The sequence below is a fragment of the Pristiophorus japonicus genome, chromosome 27, assembly GCF_044704955.1.
Source record: "Pristiophorus japonicus isolate sPriJap1 chromosome 27, sPriJap1.hap1, whole genome shotgun sequence".
Lineage (NCBI taxonomy): Eukaryota > Metazoa > Chordata > Chondrichthyes > Pristiophoridae > Pristiophorus > Pristiophorus japonicus.
This window is the reverse complement of record NC_092003.1, coordinates 17,159,025-17,180,096: the sequence shown is the minus strand read 5'-3', so window position 1 is coordinate 17,180,096 and position 21,072 is coordinate 17,159,025. Positions and strand designations below refer to the sequence as shown.

Here is a 21,072-nt window from a genome sequence, read left to right as displayed (position 1 = left end):
CTGACACACTCCCAGGGACGCCCTGTAAATACTGACACACTCCTGGGGACCTCAGTAAATACTGATACATTCCTGGGGATCCCCTGTAAATACTGACACACTCCCAGGGACCCTCTGTAAATACTGACACACTCCCGGGGACCTCCCTGTAAATACTGACACACTCCCAGTGACCCCTGTAAATACTGACACACTCCCCGGGGAGCCCCCTGTAAATACCGACACACTCCTGGGGACCCTCTGTAGATACTGACATACTCCCGGGGACCCCCTGTAAATACTGATACATTCCCGAGGACCCCCTGTAAATATAGACACACTCCCCGGGGACCCCCTGTAAATACAGACACACTCCCGGGGAGCCCCCTGTAAATACCGACACACTCCCGGGGAGCCCCCTGTAAATACCGACACACTCCTGGTGACCCCCTGTAAATACCGACACACTCCTGGTGCCCCCTGTAACTACTGACACACTCCTGGGGATCCCTGTAAATACTGACACACTCCTGAGGACCCCCTGTAAATACACACACTCTCCCGGGGACGCCCTGTAAATACTGACACATTCCTGGGGACCCCCTGTAAATACTGACACACTCCTGGGGACCTCTGCAAATACTGACAGACTCCCGGGGACCCCCTGTAAATACTGACACACTCCCAGGGACCCATGTAAATACCGACACACTCCTAGGAAGCCCCTGTAAATACTGACACACTCCTGGGGACAACCCTGTAAATAGTGACACACTCCCAGGGACACCCTGTAAATGCTGACACACTCCTGGGGACCCCTGTAAATACTGATACATTCCTGGGGACCCCCTGTAAATACTCACACACTCCTGGGGACCCCCTGTAAATACTGACACACTCCTGGGGACCTCTGTAAATACTGAGAGACATCCCGGGGACCCCCTGTAAATAACGACACACTCCCGGGGTCCCTCTGTAAATACTGTCACACTCCCAGGGACCCCTGTAAATACCGACACATTCCTGGGGAAGCCCGTGTAAATACTGACACACTCCTGGGGACAACGCTGTGAATACTGACACACTCCCAGGGACACCCTGTAAATACTGACACACTCTTGGGGACCCCTGTAAATACTGACACACTCCCGGGATCCCTCCGTAAATACTGTCACACTCCCAGGGACCCCTGTAAATACCGACACACTCCTAGGAAGCCCCTGTAAATACTGACACCTCCTGGGAACAACGCTGTAAATACTGACACACTCCCAGGGACACCCTGTAAATACTGACACACTCTTGGGGACCCCTGTAAATAATGATACCTTCCTGGGGACCCCCTGTAAATACTCTCACACTCCCGGGGACCCCCTGTAAATACAGACACGCTCCCAGGGACCCTCTGTAAATACTGACACACTCCCGGGGTCCCTCTGTAAATATTGTCACACTCCCAGGGACCCCTGTAAATACAGACACGCTCCCAGGGACCCCCTGTAAATAATGACACACTCCTGGGGACGCTCTGTAAATACTGACACACTCCCAGGGACACCCTGTAAATACTGACACACTCCTGGGGACCCGTGTAAATACTGCTACATTCCTGGTGACCCCCTGTAAATACTCACACACTCCCGGGGTCCCCCTGTAAATACTGACACGCTCCCAGGGACCCCCTGTAAATACGGACACACTCCTGGGGACCCCTGTAAATACTGACACACTCCTGGGGACCCCTGTAAATACTGATACACTCCTGGAGACCTCCTGTAAATACTGACACACTCCCGGGGACCCCCTGTAAATACTGACACACTCCCGGGGACCCCCTGTAAATATTGACACACTCCCGGGGACCCCCTGTAAATACTGACACACTCCTGGGGACCTCAGTAAATACTGATACATTCCTGGGGATCCCCTGTAAATACTGACACGCTCCCGGGGACCCTCTGTAAATACTGACACACTCCTGGAGACCCCCTGTAAATACTGACACACTCCCAGGGACGCCCTGTAAATACTGACACACTCCCGGGGACCCCCTGTAAATACTGACACACTCCTGGGGACCTCAGTAAATACTGATACATTCCTGGGGACCCATGTAAATACTGACACACTCCTGGGGACCCATGCAAATACTGACACACTCCTAGGGATCCCTTGTAAATACTGACACGCTCCCGGGGACCCTCTGTAAATACTGACACACTCCTGGAGACCCCCTGTAAATACTGACACACTCCCAGGGACGCCCTGTAAATACTGACACACTCCTGGGGACCTCAGTAAATACTGATACATTCCTGGGGATCCCCTGTAAATACTGACACACTCCCAGCGACCCCTGTAAATACTGACACACTCCCCGGGGAGCCCCCTGTAAATACCGACACACTCCTGGGGACCCTCTGTAGATACTGACATACTCCCGGGGACCCCCTGTAAATACTGATACATTCCCGAGGACCCCCTGTAAATATAGACACACTCCCCGGGGACCCCCTGTCAATACAGACACACTCCCGGGGAGCCCCCTGTAAATACCGACACACTCCCGGGGAGCCCCCTGTAAATACCGACACACTCCTGGTGACCCCCTGTAAATACCGACACACTCCTGGTGCCCCCTGTAACTACTGACACACTCCTGGGGATCCCTGTAAATACTGATACATTCCCGGGGACCCCCTGTAAATACTGACAGACTCCCGGGGACCGCCTGTAAATACCGACACACTCCTGGGGACCCCTGTAAATACTGACACACTCCTGGAGACCCCCTGTAAATACTGACACACTCCCGGAGACCCCCTGTAAACACTGACACACTTCCGGGGACCAGCTGCAAATACTGACACACTGCTGGGGACCCCTGTAAATACTGATACATTCCCGGGGACCCCATGTAAATACTGACACATTCCTGGGGAGCCCCCTGTAAATACTGACACACTCCTGGGGACCCCCTGTAAATACTGACACACTCCCGGGGACCGCTTGTAAATACTGACATGCTCCTGGGGACCCTCTGTAAATACTGACACACTCCCGGGGACCTTCTGTAGATATTAACATACTCCCGGGGATGCCCTGTAAATACCGACACACTCCCCGGGGAGCCCCCTGTAAATACCGACACACTCCTGGGGACCCTCTGTAGATACTGACATACTCCCGGGGACCCCCTGTAAATACTGATACATTCCCGAGGACCCCCTGTAAATATAAACACACTCCCCGGGGACCCCCTGTAAATACAGACACACTCCCGGGGAGCCCCCTGTAAATACCGACACACTCCCGGGGAGCCCCCTGTAAATACCGACACACTCCTGGTGACCCCCTGTAAATACCGACACACTCCTGGTGCCCCCTGTAACTACTGACACACTCCTGGGGAGCCCCTGTAAATACTGACACACTCCTGGGGACCCCCTGTAAATACTGACACATTCCTGGGGACCCCCTGTAAATACTGACAAACTCCTGGGGACCCCCTGTAAATACTGACACATTCCTGGGGACCCCCTGTAAATACTGACACACTCCTGGGGACCTCTGCAAATACTGACAGACTCCCGGGGACCCCCTGTAAATACTGACACACTCCCAGCGACACCCTGTAAATACTGACACACTATTAGGGACCCCTGTAAATAATGATACCTTCCTGGGGACCCCCTGTAAATACTCTCACACTCCCGGGGACCCCCTGTAAATACAGACACGCTCCCAGGGACCCCCTGTAAATACTGACACACTCCCGGGGTCCCTCTGTAAATATTGTCACACTCCCAGGGACCCCTGTAAATACTGATACACTCCTGGAGACCTCCTGTAAATACTGACACACTCCCGGGGACCTCCTGTAAATACTGACACACTCCCGGGGATCCCCTGTAAATACTAACACACTCCTGGGGACCCCCTGTAAATACTGACACACTTCTGGAGACCAGCTGTAAATACTGGCACACTCCTGGGGATCCCCTATAAATACGGACACTCTCCCGGGCACCCCCTGTAAATTCTGACACACTCCCGGGGACCCCCTGTCAATACGGACACACTCCCAGGGGCCCCTGCAAATACTGACACACTCCTGGGGACCCCTGTAAATACTGATACATTCATGGGGACCTCAGTAAATATTGACACACTCCCGGGAACCTCCTGTAAATACTTACACACTCCCGGGGACCCTCTGTAAATATTGTCACACTCCCAGGGACCTTCTGTAGATATTAACATACTCCCGGGGATCCCCTGTAAATACTGACACACTCCCGGGGACCGCTTGTAAATACTGACACACTCCTGGGGACCCCTGTAAATACTGACACACTCCCGGGGACCCCCTTGTAAATACTGACACACTCCCGGGGACCCCCCTGTAAATACTGACACACTCCTGGGGACCCCCTGTAAATACTGACACACTCCCGGGGACCCCCCTGTAAATACTGACACACTCCCGGGGACCGCTTGTAAATACTGACACACTCCTGGGGACGCCTGTAAATACTGACACACTCCCGGGGACCCCCTTGTAAATACTGACACACTCCCGGGGACCCCCCTGTAAATACTGACACACTCCTGGGGACCCCCTGTAAATACTGACACACTCCTGGGGACCTCTGCAAATACTGACAGACTCCCGGGGACCCCCTGTAAATACTGACACACTCCTGGGGACTTCTGCAAATACTGACAGACTCCCGGGGACCCCCTGTAAATACCGACACACTCCTGGGAAGCCCCTGTAAACACTGACACACTCCTGGGGACAACCCTGTAAATACTGACACACTCCTGGGGACCCCTGTAAATACTGATACATTCCTGGGGACACCCTGTAAATACTCACACACTCCCGGGGACCCCCTGTAAATACTAACACGCTCCCAGGGACCTCTGCAAATACTGACAGACTCCCGGGGACCCCCTGAAATACTGACACACTCCTGGGGACTTCTGCAAATACTGACAGACTCCCGGGAACCCCCTGTAAATACCGACACACTCCTGGGAAGCCCCTGTAAACACTGACACACTCCTGGGGACAACCCTGTAAATACTGACACACTCCTGGGGACCTCTGTAAATACTGATACATTCCTGGGGACCCCCTGTAAATACTCACACACTCCCGGGGACCCCCTGTAAATACTGACACGCTCCCAGGGACCCCCTGTAATTACTGACACACTCCTGGAGACCTCTGTAAATACTGACAGACTCCCGGGGACACGCTGTAAATACTGACACACTCCCGAAGACCCTCTGTAAATACTGTCACACTCCCAGGGATCCCTTTAAATACTGACATACTCCTGGGGACCCTCTGTAAATACTGACACACTTCTGGGGACCACCTGTAAATACAGACACACTCCCCGGGGACCGCCTGTAAATACTGACACACTCCTGGGAAGCCCCTGTAAATACTGACACACTCCTGGGAAGCCCCTGTAAATACTGACACACTCCCGGGGATCCCCTGTAAACACTGACACACTTCCGGGGACCAGCTGTAAATACTGGCACACTCCTGGAGATCCCCGAAAATACGGACACTCTCCCGGGGACCCCCTGTAAAACTGACACACTCCCGGGGACCCCCTGTCAATACTGACACACTCCCAGGAACCCCCAGTAAATACTCACACACTCCTGGGGACCCCCTGTAAATACTGACACACTCCCGGGGATCCCCTGTAAATACGGACACACTCCTGGGGACCCGCTGTAAATACTGACACACTCCTGGGGACCCACTGTAAATATTGACAGACTCCCGGGGACCCCCTGTAAATACTGACATACTCCTGGGGACCCCCTGTAAATACTGACACACTCCCAGGGACCTCCTGTAAATACTGACACACTCCCGGGGACCCCCTGTAAATACTGACAAACTCCTGGGGACAACCCTGTAAATACTGACACACTCCCGGGGACCCCCTGTAAATACTGACAAACTCCTGGGGACAACCCTGTAAATACTGACACACTCCTGGGGACCCACTGTAAATATTGACAGACTCCCGGGGACCCCCTGTAAATACTGACATACTCCTGGGGACCCCCTGTAAATACTGACACACTCCCAGGGACCTCCTGTAAATACTGACACACTCCCGGGGACCCCCTGTAAATACTGACAAACTCCTGGGGACAACCCTGTAAATACTGACACACTCCCGGGGACCGCTTGTAAATACTGACACACTCCTGGGGACCTCTGTAAATACTGATACATTCCCAGGTACCCCCTATAAATACAGACACACTCCCGGGGATCCCCTGTAAATACTGACACACGCCTGGGGACCCCCTGTAAATACTGACACACTCCTGGGAAGCCCCTGTAAATACTGACACACTCCCGGGGATCCCCTGTAAACACTGACACACTTCCGGGGACCAGCTGTAAATACTGGCACACTCCTGGAGATCCCCGAAAATACGGACACTCTCCCGGGGACCCCCTGTAAAACTGACACACTCCCGGGGACCCCCTGTCAATACTGACACACTCCCAGGAACCCCCAGTAAATACTCACACACTCCTGGGGACCCCCTGTAAATACTGACACACTCCCGGGGATCCCCTGTAAATACGGACACACTCCTGGGGACCCGCTGTAAATACTGACACACTCCTGGGGACCCACTGTAAATATTGACAGACTCCCGGGGACCCCCTGTAAATACTGACATACTCCTGGGGACCCCCTGTAAATACTGACACACTCCCAGGGACCTCCTGTAAATACTGACACACTCCCGGGGACCCCCTGTAAATACTGACAAACTCCTGGGGACAACCCTGTAAATACTGACACACTCCCGGGGACCCCCTGTAAATACTGACAAACTCCTGGGGACAACCCTGTAAATACTGACACACTCCTGGGGACCCACTGTAAATATTGACAGACTCCCGGGGACCCCCTGTAAATACTGACATACTCCTGGGGACCCCCTGTAAATACTGACACACTCCCAGGGACCTCCTGTAAATACTGACACACTCCCGGGGACCCCCTGTAAATACTGACAAACTCCTGGGGACAACCCTGTAAATACTGACACACTCCCGGGGACCGCTTGTAAATACTGACACACTCCTGGGGACCTCTGTAAATACTGATACATTCCCAGGTACCCCCTATAAATACAGACACACTCCCGGGGATCCCCTGTAAATACTGACACACGCCTGGGGACCCCCTGTAAATACTGACACACTCCCGGGGACCCCCCTGTAAATACTGACACTCTCCTGGGGACCCCCTGTAAATACTGACACACTCCTGGGGACCACCTGTAAATACTGACACACTCCCGGGGACCCCCCGTAAATACTGACACACTCCTGGGGACCTCTGCAAATACTGACAGACTCCCGGGGACCCCTGTAAATACTGACACACTCCCAGGGACCCATGTAAATACCGACACACTCCTGGGAAGCCCATGTAAATACTGACACACTCCTGGGGACACCCTGTAAATGCTGACACACTCCTGGGGACCCCTGTAAATACTGATACATTCCTGGGGACCCCCTGTAAATACTGACACACTCCCGGGGACCCCCTGTAAATACTGACACACTCCTGGGGACCTCTGTAAATACTGAGAGACATCCCGGGGACCCCCTGTAAATACCGACACACTCCTGGGAAGCCCCTGTAAATACTGACACACTCCCGGGGTCCCTCTGTAAATACTGTCACACTCCCAGGGACCCCTGTAAATACCGACACACTCCTGGGAAGCCCCTGTAAATACTGACACACTCCTGGGGACAACCCTGTAAATACTGGCACACTCCCAGGGACACCCTGTAAATACTGACACACTCTTGGGGACCCCTGTAAATACTGACACACACCCGGGGTCCCTCTGTAAATACTGTCACACTCCCAGGGACCCCTGTAAATACCGACACACTCCTAGGAAGCCCCTGTAAATACTGACACACTCGTGGGGACAACACTGTAAATACTGACATACTCCAGGGACACCCTGTAAATACTGACACACTCTTGGGGAACCCTGTAAATAATGATACATTCCTGGGGACCCCCTGTACATACTCTCACACTCCCGGGGACACCCTGTAAATACAGACACGGTCCCAGGGACCCCCTGTAAATACTGACACACTCCCGGGGTCCCTCTGTAAATACTCACACACTCCCAGGGACCCCTGTAAATACGACACACTCCTGGGAAGCCCCTGTAAATACTGACACACTCCTGGGGACGCTCTGTAAATACTGACACACTCCCAGGGACACCCTGTAAATACTGACACACTCCTGGGGACCCCTGTAAATACTGCTACATTCCTGGGGACCCCCTGTAAATACTCACACACTCCCGGGGACCCCTGTAAATACTGACACGCTCCCAGGGACCCCCTGTAAATACTCACACACTCCCGGGGACCCCCTGTAAATACTGACACGCTCCCAGGGACCCCCTGTAAATACTGACACACTCCTGGGGACCCCTGTAAATACTGACACACTCCTGGGGACCCCTGTAAATACTGATACACTCCTGGAGACCTCCTGTAAATACCGACACACTCCCGGGGACCCCCTGTAAATACTAACACACTCCTGGGGACCCCCTGTAAATACTGACACACTTCCGGGGACCAGCTGTAAATACTGGCACACTCCTGGGGATCCCCTGTAAATACTTACACACTCCCGGGGACCCTCTGTAAATACTGTCACTCTCCCAGGGACACCTGCAAATACTGACATACTCCTGGGAACCTTCTGTAGATATTAACATACTCCCGGGGCTCCCCTGTAAATACCGACACACTCCTGGGAAGCCCAAGTAAATACTGACACACTTCTGGGGACCCCCTGTCAATACTGCCACACTTGCGGGGACCCCATGTAAATACTGACACATTCCCGGGGACCCCCTGTAAATACCGACACACTCCTGGGGATCCCCTGTAAATACTGACACACTCCCCGGGGACCCCTGTAAATACTGACACACTCCTGGAGACCCCCTGTAAATACTGACACACTCCCGGAGACCCCCTGTAAACACTGACACACTTCCGGGGACCAGCTGTAAATACTGACACACTGCTGGGGACCCGCTGTAAATACTGACAAACTCCCCGGGGACCCCCTGTAAATACTGACACACTCCCGGGGACCCGCTGTAAATACTGACAAACTCCCCGGGGACCCCCTGTAAATACTGACACATTCCTGGAGAGCCCCCTGTAAATACTGATACATTCCCGGGGACCCCATGTAAATACTGACACATTCCTGGGGAGCCCCCTGTAAATACTGACACACTCCTGGGGACCCCCTGTAAATACTGACACACTCCCGGGGACCGCCTGTAAATACTGACAAACTCCCCGGGGACCCCCTGTAAATACTGACACACTCCTGGGGACTCCTGTAAATACTGACACACTCCCCGGGGACCCCTGTAAATACTGATACATTCCTGGGGACCCCCTGTAAATACTGACACACTTCTGGAAACCCCCTGTAAATACTGACACACTCCCAGGGACGCCCTATAATTACGGACACTCTACCAGGGACACCCTGTAAATACTGACACACTCGTGGGGACCCCTGTAAATACTGCTACATTCCTGGGGACCCCCTGTAAATACTCACACACTCCCGGGGACCCCCTGTAAATACTGACACGCTCCCAGGGACCCCCTGTAAATACTGACACACTCCTGGGGACCCCTGTAAATACTGACACACTCCTGGGGACCCCTGTAAATACTGACACACTCCTGGGGACCCCTGTAAATACTGACACACTCCTGGGGACCCCTGTAAATACTGATACACTCCTGGAGACCTCCTGTAAATACTGACACACTCCCGGGGACCTCCTGTAAATACTGACACACTCCCGGGGACCCCCTGTAAATACTGACACACTCCTGGGGACCCCCTGTAAATACTGACACACTTCCGGGACCAGCTGTAAATACTGGCACACTCCTGGGGATCCCCTATAAATACAGACACTCTCCCGGGCACCCCCTGTAAATTCTGACACACTCCCGGGGACCCCCTGTCAATACTGACACACTCCCAGGGGCCCCCTGTAAATACTGACACACTCCTGGGGACCCCTGTAAATACTGATACATTCCTGGGGACCTCAGTAAATACTGACACACTCCCGGGAACCCCATGTAAATACTTACACACTCCCGGGGACCCTCTGTAAATACTGTCACACTCCCAGGGACACCTGTAAATACTGACATACTCCTGGGGACCCTCTGTAAATACTGACACACTCCCGGGGACCTTCTGTAGATATTAACATACTCCCGGGGATCCCCTGTAAATAACGACACACTCCTGGGAAGCCCAAGTAAATACTGACACACTCCCGGGGACAACCGTGTAAATACTGACACACTCCCGGGGACCCCTTGTAAATACTGACACACTTCTGGGGACCCCCTGTCAATACTGCCACACTTGCGGGGACCCCATGTAAATACTGACACATTCCCGGGGACCCCCTGTAAATACCGACACACTCCTGGAGACCCCCTGTAAATACTGACACACTCCCGGAGACCCCCTGTAAACACTGACACACTTCCGGGGACCAGCTGTAAATACTGACACACTGCTGGGGACCCCTGTAAATACTGATACATTCCCGGGGACCCCATGTAAATACTGACACATTCCTGGGGAGCCCCCTGTAAATACTGACACACTCCTGGGGACCCCCTGTAAATACTGACACACTCCCGGGGACCCGCTGTAAATACTGACACACTCCTGGGGACTCCTGTAAATGCTGATACACTCCCCGGGGACCCCTGTAAATACTGATACATTCCCGGGGACGCCCTGTAAATACTGACACACTTCTGGAGACCCCCTGTAAATACTGACACACTCCCGGGGACGCCCTATAATTACGGACACTCTCCCGCGGACCCCCTGTAAATACTGATACTCTCCCGGGGACCCCTTGTAAATACTGACACACTCCCGGACACCCACTGTAAACACTGACACACTTCCGGGGACCAGCTGTAAATACTGACACACTCCCGGGGACCCCCTGTCAATACGGACACACTCCTGGGGAGCCCCCTGTAAATACCGACACACTCCTGGGGACCCCCTATAAATACTGACAAACTCCCTGGGGACCCCCTGTAAATACTGACACACTCCTGGAGACCCCCTGTAAATACTGACACACTCCTGGAGACACCCTATAAATACGGACACTCTCCCGGGGACCCCCTGTAAATACTGACATACTCCTGGGGACCTCTGTAAATACTGGCACACTCCCGGGGACCCCCTGTAAGCACTGACACACTTCCGGGGACCAGCTGTAAATACTGACACTCTCCCGGGGATCCCTTGTAAATACTGACACACTCCCGGAGACCCCCTGTAAACACTGACACACTTCCGGGGACCAGCTGTAAATACTGACACACTCCCGGGAAGCCCCCTGTAAATACTGACACACTCCTGGGGACCTTGTAAATACTGGCACACTCCCGGGGACCCCCTGTAAACACTGACACACTTCCGGGGACCAGCAGTAAATACTGGCACACTCCTGGCGATCCCCGAAAATACGGACACTCTCCCGGGGACCCCCTGTAAATACTGACACACTCCCGAGGACCCCCTGTCAATACTGACACACTCCCAGGGACCCCCAGTAAATACTCACACACTCCTGGGGACCCCCTGTAAATACTGACACAATCCCGGGGACCCCCTGTAAATACTGACACACTCCTGGGGACCCCCTGTAAATACTGACACAATCCCGGGGACCCCCTGTAAATACGGACACACTCCTGGGGACCCCCTGTAAATACTCACACACTCCTGGGGACCCCCTGTAAATACTGATACATTCCTGGGGACCCCCTGTAAATACTGACACACTCCCGGGGACCCCCTGTAAATACTGACACACTCCTGGGGACCTGCTGTAAATACTGACACACTCCCAGGGCCCCTCTGTAAATACTGACACACTCCTGGGGACCCCTGTAAATACTGATACATTCCTGGGGACCCCCTGTAAATACTCTCACACTCCCGGGGACCCCCTGTAAATACTGACACACTCCCAGGGATCCCCTGTAAATACTAACACGCTCCCGGGGACCCCCTGTAAATACTGACACACTCCTGGAGACCCCCTGTAAATACTGACATACTCCCGGGGACGCCCTATAATTACGGACACTCTCCCGGGGACCCCCTGTAAATACAGACACACTCCCAGGGACCCCCTGTAAATACTGATACACTCCCGGAGACCCCCTGTAAACACTGACACACTTCCGGGGACCAGCTGTAAATACTGATACATTCCTGGGGACCCCCTGTAAATACTGACACACTCCTGGGGACCCCTGTAAATACTGATACATTCCCGGGGACCACCTGTAAATACTGACACACTCCCCGGGGAGCCCCTGTAAATACTGACACTCCCCCGGGGACCCCCTGTAAATACTGACACACTCCCGGGGACCCCCTGTAAATACTGACACATTCCCGTGGACCCCCTGTAAATACTGACACATTCCCGGGGACCCCCTGTAAATACTGACACATTCCCGGGGACCCCCTGTAAATAATGACACATTCCCGGGGACCCCCTGTAAATACTGACACATTCCCGGGGACCTCCTGTAAATACTGACACATTCCCGGGGACCCCCTGTAAATACTGACACATTCCCGGGGACCCCCTATAAATACTGACACACTCCTGGGGACCCACTGTAAATACTGGCACACTCCTGGGTCCCCCTATAAATATGGACACTCTCCCGGGGACCCCCTATAAATATGGACACTCTCCCGGGGACCCCCTGTAAATACTGACACACTCCCGAGGACCCCCTGTGAATACTGACACACTCCCGGGGATCCCTTGTTAATACTGACACACTCCCCGGGGACCCCCTGTAAATACTGACACACTCCCGGGGACCCCCTGTACTTACTGACACACTCCCGGGGACCCTCTGTAAATACTGACACACTCCCAAGTAAATACTGACACATTCCCGGGGACCCCCTGTTAATACTGACACATTCCCGGGGTCCCTCTGTAAATACTGACCCATGCCGGGAATCAAATGAAACAGCTTCCTATTGTGATCCAACAATAGGTTCTGAGTGTGAGAGGGTCACATGCTAGAGGAAAATACAGAAATCTCATCTCCTCTCAGGACCACCAGATTTCCCTTTCGATCTCTGTAACCTTCTCCAGCCCTACAATTCTCATGCTCAGAATAATACTGCCCCGTGTCCTAACTCGCACCGAGTCCCGCTCACCCATCACCCCCTGTGCTCACTGCCCCGTGTCCTAACTCGCACCGAGTCCCGCTCACCCATCACCCCCTGTGCTCACTGCCCCGTGTCCTAACTCGCACCGAGTCCCGCTCACCCATCACCCCCTGTGCTCGCTGCCCCGTGTCCTAACTCACACCCAGTCCCGCTCACCCATCACCCCCTGTGCTCACTGCCCCGTGTCCTAACTCGCAGCCAGTCCCGTTCACCGATCACCCCCTGTGCTCGCTGACCTACACTGGCTCCCGGTCCAGCAACGCCTCCATTTTAAAATTAGCATCTTTGTGTTTAAATCCCTCCATTGCCCTCACTCTTCCCTATCTCTATAACCTCCTCCAGCCCCATTAACCCTCCCAGGATCTCTTCTCTGCTCCAATTCTGGTCTCTTGGCCATCCCCCGATTTCCATCGCTCCACCATTGGTAATTGTGTTTGCTAACGCTCCTTGGTGAAGCAGCTTGGGACGTCCCACTATGTTAAAGGCGCTATATAAATGCAAGTTGTTGTTGTCAACCCCCCAGGTTCCCCCTCGATGACCCCTGGGGTCGCCGAGCCCCCAATTTGCCTTTGAACTCCAAAATGGGATCTTTTTTCCGCTGGTATTTGCGGTGAATCGTGGAGTGCGGGACGGAAACATTGCGACACGGCGAGTCGCTCGGTCTGTGCAACAGTTGTCGCGCGAAGCCGTGACACGGAAGGTGGACACGTGCAGCGGAGCAGGAAGGGCACGGATTTAACGCAAGACTTTACACCTCGCGACATCTCACAGACTCCAGACCCGGGCGCTCTCTAATTCCATTGGATTTTATTCAACCAGAAACAATACACTTTGCACCAACACAACAATTAATATTTCTACATCGATCCTCACACAGAGGGTAGCGACTCGGAACTCTGTACAGGGTAAGGGACAGAGATACAGCGTAGGATAACAGTCGCAAGCAGTGTACAAAACATTGCAACACACAGTGTAACGAATAGAGCTCCCCTAGTGGACTACTGCTCCACCTGGTGGACCACTGATGTACTGCAACTACTGATGCAAATACAAAAGAGTCACATGGCAAGGTCACATGTTGACAGTTTCTGTGTTAAGAGCCATCTTGTATGGAGTGTGTTTGTTAATGATGTCGCAAGAAGATATCACAGTAACATACAGTGCAAAACACAGCATAAAATAACCGGGTCAGATAGGGATACACAGAGTGGTTGAGATCTGTCCTAGAGTCAGATTTACAGGCGCAGAACACTGAGTTTTGCTTGATCCCAGCTCAGTGTGATATTTCCAAAAGAGATAACAGAGCACTTCACCCCAGAGATCTCTTCTCCCCCTTTAAAAGGATCAGATGTCAAGTACTGAGGGAGCACCGCACTGTCGGAGGGACAGTACTGAGGGAGTGCCGCACTGTCGGAGGGGCAGTACTGAGGGAGCGCCGCACTGTCGGAGGGGCAGTACTGAGAATGCCGCACTGTCGGAGGGGCAGTACTGAAAAAGTGCCGCACTGTCGGAGGGGCAGTACTGGGGGAACGCCGCAGTCGGAGGGGCTGTCCTTCGGATGAGACGTTAAATCGAGGCCCCATCTGCCTTCTCAGGTGGATGTAAAAGATCCCACGGCCACGATTAGAAGAAGAGCAGGGGAATTCTCCCTCAGTGTTTTGGGTCCAATATTTATCCCTCAATAACAGATTCTTTGGTCATTATCACAGTGCTGTCTGTGTGATCTTGCTGTGCGGAAATTGGTTTCCGCGATTGCATATTACAACAGTGACTACACTCCAAAGGTACTTCACTGGCTGTACAGCCTTCTGGGACGTCCCGAGGTGGTGTGAGGTGCTATAGAAATGCGAGTGGTTGAGTGTTGCTGTATGTTCTGGGGGTATCCAGGGTCCCGGCTCAGGTACAGCCGGACGCCCCGTGACCCTCAGTATCGGGACTGTCGGCACATGTCACACTGGCAGGTCTTGGCCGTGAAGATCTCGATCGCTTCCCTCCTGGCACCGCAAACCAGCCTCACCTTCACCTGGAAAACACAGCAGGAGCTTGTGAGAGGCATCAATCAAACCCCCTCCCCACCGATCCGGGGAGGGGGGGGGGAAGAGGGTGGGGGTAGAGAGAGTGGCGAGTGAGGGGGATTAGAGTGTGGGGGGGGGGGAGAGAGAGGGGTGGAAAGAGAGAGATGGGGCGAGAGAGAGAGAGGGCGCGGAGAGAGAGGGGGAGAGAGTGAGGGGGTGAGAGTAGGGGAGAGAGGGGGAAGAATGAGGAGGGAGAGAGAGTGAGGGGAGAGAGAGAGAGAGAGTTGGGAGAAAGAGAGTGAGGGGCAGAGAGAGATGGGGGGAGAGAGAGAGAGAGTAAGAGGAGAGAGGGAAAGGAGAGGGGGGGGGAGAGGGAGAATGAGGGGGAGGGGGGAGAGAGAGGGGGGCGAGAGAGAGGGGGGGAGAGAGAGAGAGAGATGGGGGAGAGAGGGGGGGGCAGAGAGAGAGGGGGAGGGACTGAGGGGAGAGAGTGAGGGGAGAGGGGAGAGAGAGAGAGAGGGTGAGGGGGTGAAAGGGGGGAAGAGAGAGAGGGAAGGGAGAGAGGGAGCGGGAGGAGAGTGAGGGGGGAGAGAGAGAGAGTAGTGGAGAGAGGGGGAGGAAAATGAGGGGGGAGAGAGAGAGAGAGTTGGGAGAGAGAGAGTGAGGGGGAAAAAGAGAGAGTGAGGGGAGAGAAGAGGGGGGAGAGAGAGGGGGAGAGGGAGAATGAGGGGGAGGGAGAATGAGGGGGAGGGGGAAAGAGAGTGAGGGGAGAGAGGGTGGAGAGAGAAAGAGAGAGCGGGGGGGTAGGGGGGAGAGAGAGGGGGGCGAGAGAAAGGGGGAGAGAGAGAGAGAGATGGGGGAGGGGGGGCAGAGAGAGAGGGGGAGGGACTGAGGGGAGAGAATGAGGGGAGAGAGAGAGAGAGGGTGAGGGGGTGAAAGGGGGGGAAGAGAGAGAAGGAAGGGAGAGAGGGAGCGGGAGGAGAGTGAGGGGGGAGAGAGAGAGAGAGTAGTGGAGAGGGGGGAGGAAAATGAGGGGAGAGAGAGAGTTGGGAGAGAGAGAGTGAGGTGGAAAAAGAGAGTGAGGGGAGAGAAGGAGAGGAGAGAGGGGGGGGAGAGGGAGAATGAGGGGGAGGGGGAAAGAGGGAGAATGAGGGGGAGGGGGAAAGAGAGTGAGGGGAGAGAGGGAGAGAGAGGGGGCGAGAGAAAGGGGGAGAGAGAGAGAGATGGGGAGAGGGGGGGCAGAGAGAGGGGGAGGGACTGAGGGGAGAGAGGGTGAGGGGGTGAAAGGGGGGGAAGAGAGAGAGGGAAGGGAGAGAGGAAGCGGGAGGAGAGTGAGAGGGGAGAGAGAGTAGTGGAGAGAGGGGGGAGGAAAATGAGGGGGGGGGAGAGAGAGAGAGAGAGAGAGTTGGGAGAGAGAGAGTGAGGGGGAAAAAGAGAGAGAGGGGAGAGAAGAGAGGGAGAATGAGGGGGAGGGGGAAAGAGAGTGAGGGGAGAGAGAGAAAGGGGGAGAGAGAGAGAGAGAGAGCGGGGGGGGGGGGGAGAGAAAGTGGGAGAGAGAGAGAGAGAGAGAGAAAGGGACAGCGGGGGGGGAGAGAGAGAAAGTGGGAGAGAGAGAGAGAGAGAAAGGGACAGCGGGGGGGGAGAGAGAGAAAGTGGGAGAGGGAGAGAGAGAGAAAGGGACAGCGGGGGGGGAGAGAGAGAAAGTGGGAGAGGGAGAGAGAGAGAGAGAGACAGAGACAGGGAGAGCCGGGGTGGGCTGCTGTGGTTGGGGTTCAGGCTCCCGATGCTCACCTTGTGCATGGTGCTGATGGTGCAGCACTGTGAGACGGAGGTGATGTTGTGCGTGAATGTGCTGGCCTGCAGCACCGAGTACTTGGAGGGGAAGGCGCTGGACTCACAATGGCCCACGCAGGCCTGGATGAGCTGGGTGCCGCGGCACGTCCCACGCCGGTCACTCTTGATGGTCACGTTAAAGGCTGCAAGGCAGGGGCAGGACAGTCAGCCGATGGTGGGGAATAAAGCCAGGGCCCCGCGGATGGTGACCTGACCTTTCTCTCCCCACCTCCATTCCCACTCAGACACTCCAGAACTTCATGGACCAAAGGCCAGGTTTGCAAATTCCCCTGCGGGATCCCCCGAAACACGGGGCTGGGCGGGGTGAGGGGAGACCTGTATATATCTGGAACACACTCCCAGTCCTGCGTCAAGCCCCCGAGACAGGAAGCCACTGAGCCAATGGTGAAAGACTGTCATCTCAGTCACAGCACAGTCATGTGATGTTCAGCATCTCATCGGCCCTCTGACTTTGCGCCCTCTCTCCTGACTCAGCCTCCCCTTCCAACTCCACCACGCCCATTATCTCTCCCTCTGTATCTCTCCCATTCCTTCTCTCTGTCTCCCTCTCTCTAGTATCAGCCGTGGCTCAGTGGGCAGCACTCTCGCCTCTGAGTCAGAAGGTTGTGGGTTCAAGTCCCACTCCAGGGACTTGGCCATAAATAATCCAGGCCGACACTCCCAGTGCAGTGCTGAGGGAGTGCCGCACTGTCGGAGGGGCAGTACTGAGGGAGCGCCGCACTGTCGGAGGGGCAGTACTGAGGGAGTGCCGCACTGTCGGAGGGGCAGTACCGAGGGAGTGCCGCACTTTCGGAGGGGCAGTACTGAGGGAGCGCCGTACTGCGCTGTCGGAGGGGCAGTACTGAGGGAGCGCCGCACTGTCGGAGGGGCAGTACCGAGGGAGCGCCGTACTGAGGGAGCGCCGCACTGTCGGGGGGGGGCAGTACTGAAGGAGCGCCGCACTGTCGGAGGGGCAGTACTGAGGGAGCGCCGCACTGTCGGAGGGGCAGTACTGAGGGAGCGCCGCACTGTCGGAGGGGCAGTACTGAGGGAGCGCCGCACTGTCGGAGGGGCAGTACTGAGGGAGCGCCGCACTGTCGGGGGGGCAATACTGAGGGAGCGCCGCAGTGTCGGAGGGGCAGTACTGAGGGAGCGCCGCAGTGTCGGAGGGGCAGTACTGAGGGAGCGCCGCACTGTCGGAGGGGCAGTACTGAGGGAGCGCCGCACTGTCGGAGGGGCAGTACTGAGGGAGCGCCGCACTGTCGGAGGGGCAGTACTGAGGGAGCGCCGCAGTGTCGGAGGGGCAGTACTGAGGGAGCGCCGCACTGTCGGAGGGGCAGTACTGAGGGAGCGCCGCAGTGTCGGAGGGGCAGTACTGAGGGAGCGCCGCACTGTTGGAGTGGCAGTACTGAGGGAGCGCCGCACTGTCGGGGGGGCAGTACTGAGGGAGCGCCGCACTGTCGGGGGGGCAGTACTGAGGGAGCGCCGCACTGTCGGAGGGGCAGTACTGAGGGAGCGGCGCACTGTCAGAGGGGCAGTACTGAGGGAGCGCCGCACTGTCGGAGATGTCGTCTTTCGGGTGAGACATTAAACCGAAGCCCTGTCTGTTCCCTTGGGTGGACATAAAAGATCCCACGGCCACTATATGTAAGAGCAGGGGAGTTCTCCTCGGTGTCCTGGGGCCAATATTTATCCCTCAACCCACATCACTAAAACAGATGATCTGGGTCATTATCACATTGCTGTTTGTGGGAGCTTGCTGTGCACAAATTGGCTGCTGCGTTTCCCACATTACAACAGTGACCACACTTCAAAAGTACTTCATTGGCTGTAAAGCGCTTTGGGACGGCTGGTGGTCGTGAAAGGCGCTATAGAAATGCAAGTATTGTTTTTTTCCTCTCTCCATTACCTTCCAGGAACATAAGAATTAGGAGCAGGAGTCGGCCATTCGGCCCCTCGAGCCTGCTCCACCATTCAATGAGATCACGGCCGATCATCGACCTCAACTCCACTTTCCCGCCCGATCCCCATATCCCTCGATTCCCTTAATATCCAAAAATCTATCGATCTCCGCCTTGAATATACTCAACGATTGAGCCTCCACAGCCCTCTGGGGCAGAGAATTCCAAAGATTCACCACCCTCTGAGTGAAGAAATTCCTCCTTATCTCAGTCTAAAATGGCCGACCCCTTATCCTGAGACTGTGACCCCTGGTTCTAGACTCCCCAGCCCGGGGGGGAAACACCCTCCCTGCATCTACCCTGTCAAGCCCTGTAAGAATTGTGTCTGTTTCAATGAGATCACCTCTCATTCTTCTAAACGCTAGAGAATATTGGCCTAGTCTCCTCAATCTCTCCTCATAGGACAATCCCCCCATCCCAGGAATCAGTCTGGTGAACCTTCGTTGCACTCCCTCTATGGCAAGTATATCCTTCCTTAGGTAAGGAAACCAAAACTGTGCACAATACTCCAGGTGTGGTCTCACCAGGGCCCTGTATAATCGCAGTAAGACGTCTTTACTCTTATACTCAAACCCTCCTGTAATAAAGGCCAACATACCATTTGCTTTAATCACTTGCTGTACCTGCAGGTTAACTTTCAGTGAATGGTGTACAAGGACCCCCAGGTCCCTCTGAACACCAACATTTCCCAATCTCTCACCATTTAAAAAATACTCTGCTTTTCTATTTTTCCTACCAAAGTGGCTAACTTCACATTTCTCCACATTATATTCCATTTGCCGTGTCCTTGCCCACTCCCTCAGCCTGTCTATATCCCCTTTGTAGGCTCTGTGACTTCCTCACAGCTTACTTCCCCACTTTCAGGCTCGCTATCCCCCACTCTCTCCCTCCCTCTCTCTCTCGCTCTCATGCTCTCTCTCTCCCTACCTCCCTTTCCCCCTCTCTCTCTCCTTCCCTCCCTCTCCCCTCTCCCTCACCATCTCTCTCTCTCTCTCCCCCTCTCTTTCCCTCCCCCACCCCCCCTCTCTCTCTCCGTCTCTCCTCCTCACTAGCTCTCTCCCTCCCATGCTCTCTCTCTCTCTCGCTGTCTCCGTCTCCCCCGCCTTTCCTCTCTCTCTCTCCCTTTCTCCCTCTCTCTCCCTCCTTCCTTCCCCCCCTCTCTCCCTCCCTCTCCAGCTCTCTCTCTCCTTCCCTCCCTCCCTCATTCCCTCTCTCTCCCTCCCCCCTCTCTCCCTTTCTCCCTCCCTCCCTCTCTTTCCCTCCCTCTCCCTCTTTCTCTCTCTCCCTCCCTCCCCTTCCTCCTCTCTCTCTCCCTCCCTCCTCTTCCTCCTCTCTCCCTCCCTCCCTCCCTCTCCCTCCCCCTCTCTCACTCCCTCCCTCTGTACTTACGGTACAACTGACAGCCTGGAGCCTCTGGATCGGGGCTCAGTCCTGCAGAGACCAGCATCAGGATCAGCCCGGCGGTGATCAACTCCCGGAGATGAGACATCCTGGTGCTTCCTGAGTGAGGAACGATGGAGTCACAACAGAGCACAGCCCGACACACGGCGAAAATAGCAGACGGCGCCATCTCAGTCCTTGTGGCCAAAAATGAGTAAAGTGCATTCACCTCTTCACCTGGCACCTGCCTCGTTCTTTCTTTCTTGCTCTGGTCTCGAGTCTCTTTTTCTCTCTGTTTATTCCTCCCTCTATCTGATTTTGCTCTCTCTGTCTCTCTCCGTTCCTACCCTCTCCCTTTCTCTCTCTCTGCTCTTAAATAGAGCCACTAGTTTCTCTGTCTCTCAGTCTGTGGGTGTTTGCGGAGAGCCCCTCAGATTAAGTAGCTCTGCCATACCTCACAGCCAACCCCTTCAGCCTCCCTGACCTATC

General features: G+C 54.9%; 1 protein-coding gene across 1 annotated transcript; it reads right to left on the bottom strand.

Annotated features, from left to right (window-relative positions):
• Positions 1 to 14,184: 14,184 nt before the first annotated feature.
• Positions 14,185 to 20,778, bottom strand: gpha2 (glycoprotein hormone subunit alpha 2). The gene is made up of 3 exons (XM_070868052.1): positions 20,593 to 20,778; positions 17,201 to 17,385; positions 14,185 to 15,417 (listed from the first exon to the last, which is right to left on the bottom strand). The coding sequence occupies exons 1-3, from the start codon at positions 20,771 to 20,773 to the stop codon at positions 15,319 to 15,321; spliced, it is 465 nt and encodes a 154-aa protein (XP_070724153.1). The 5' UTR covers positions 20,774 to 20,778; the 3' UTR covers positions 14,185 to 15,318.
• Positions 20,779 to 21,072: the final 294 nt, after the last annotated feature.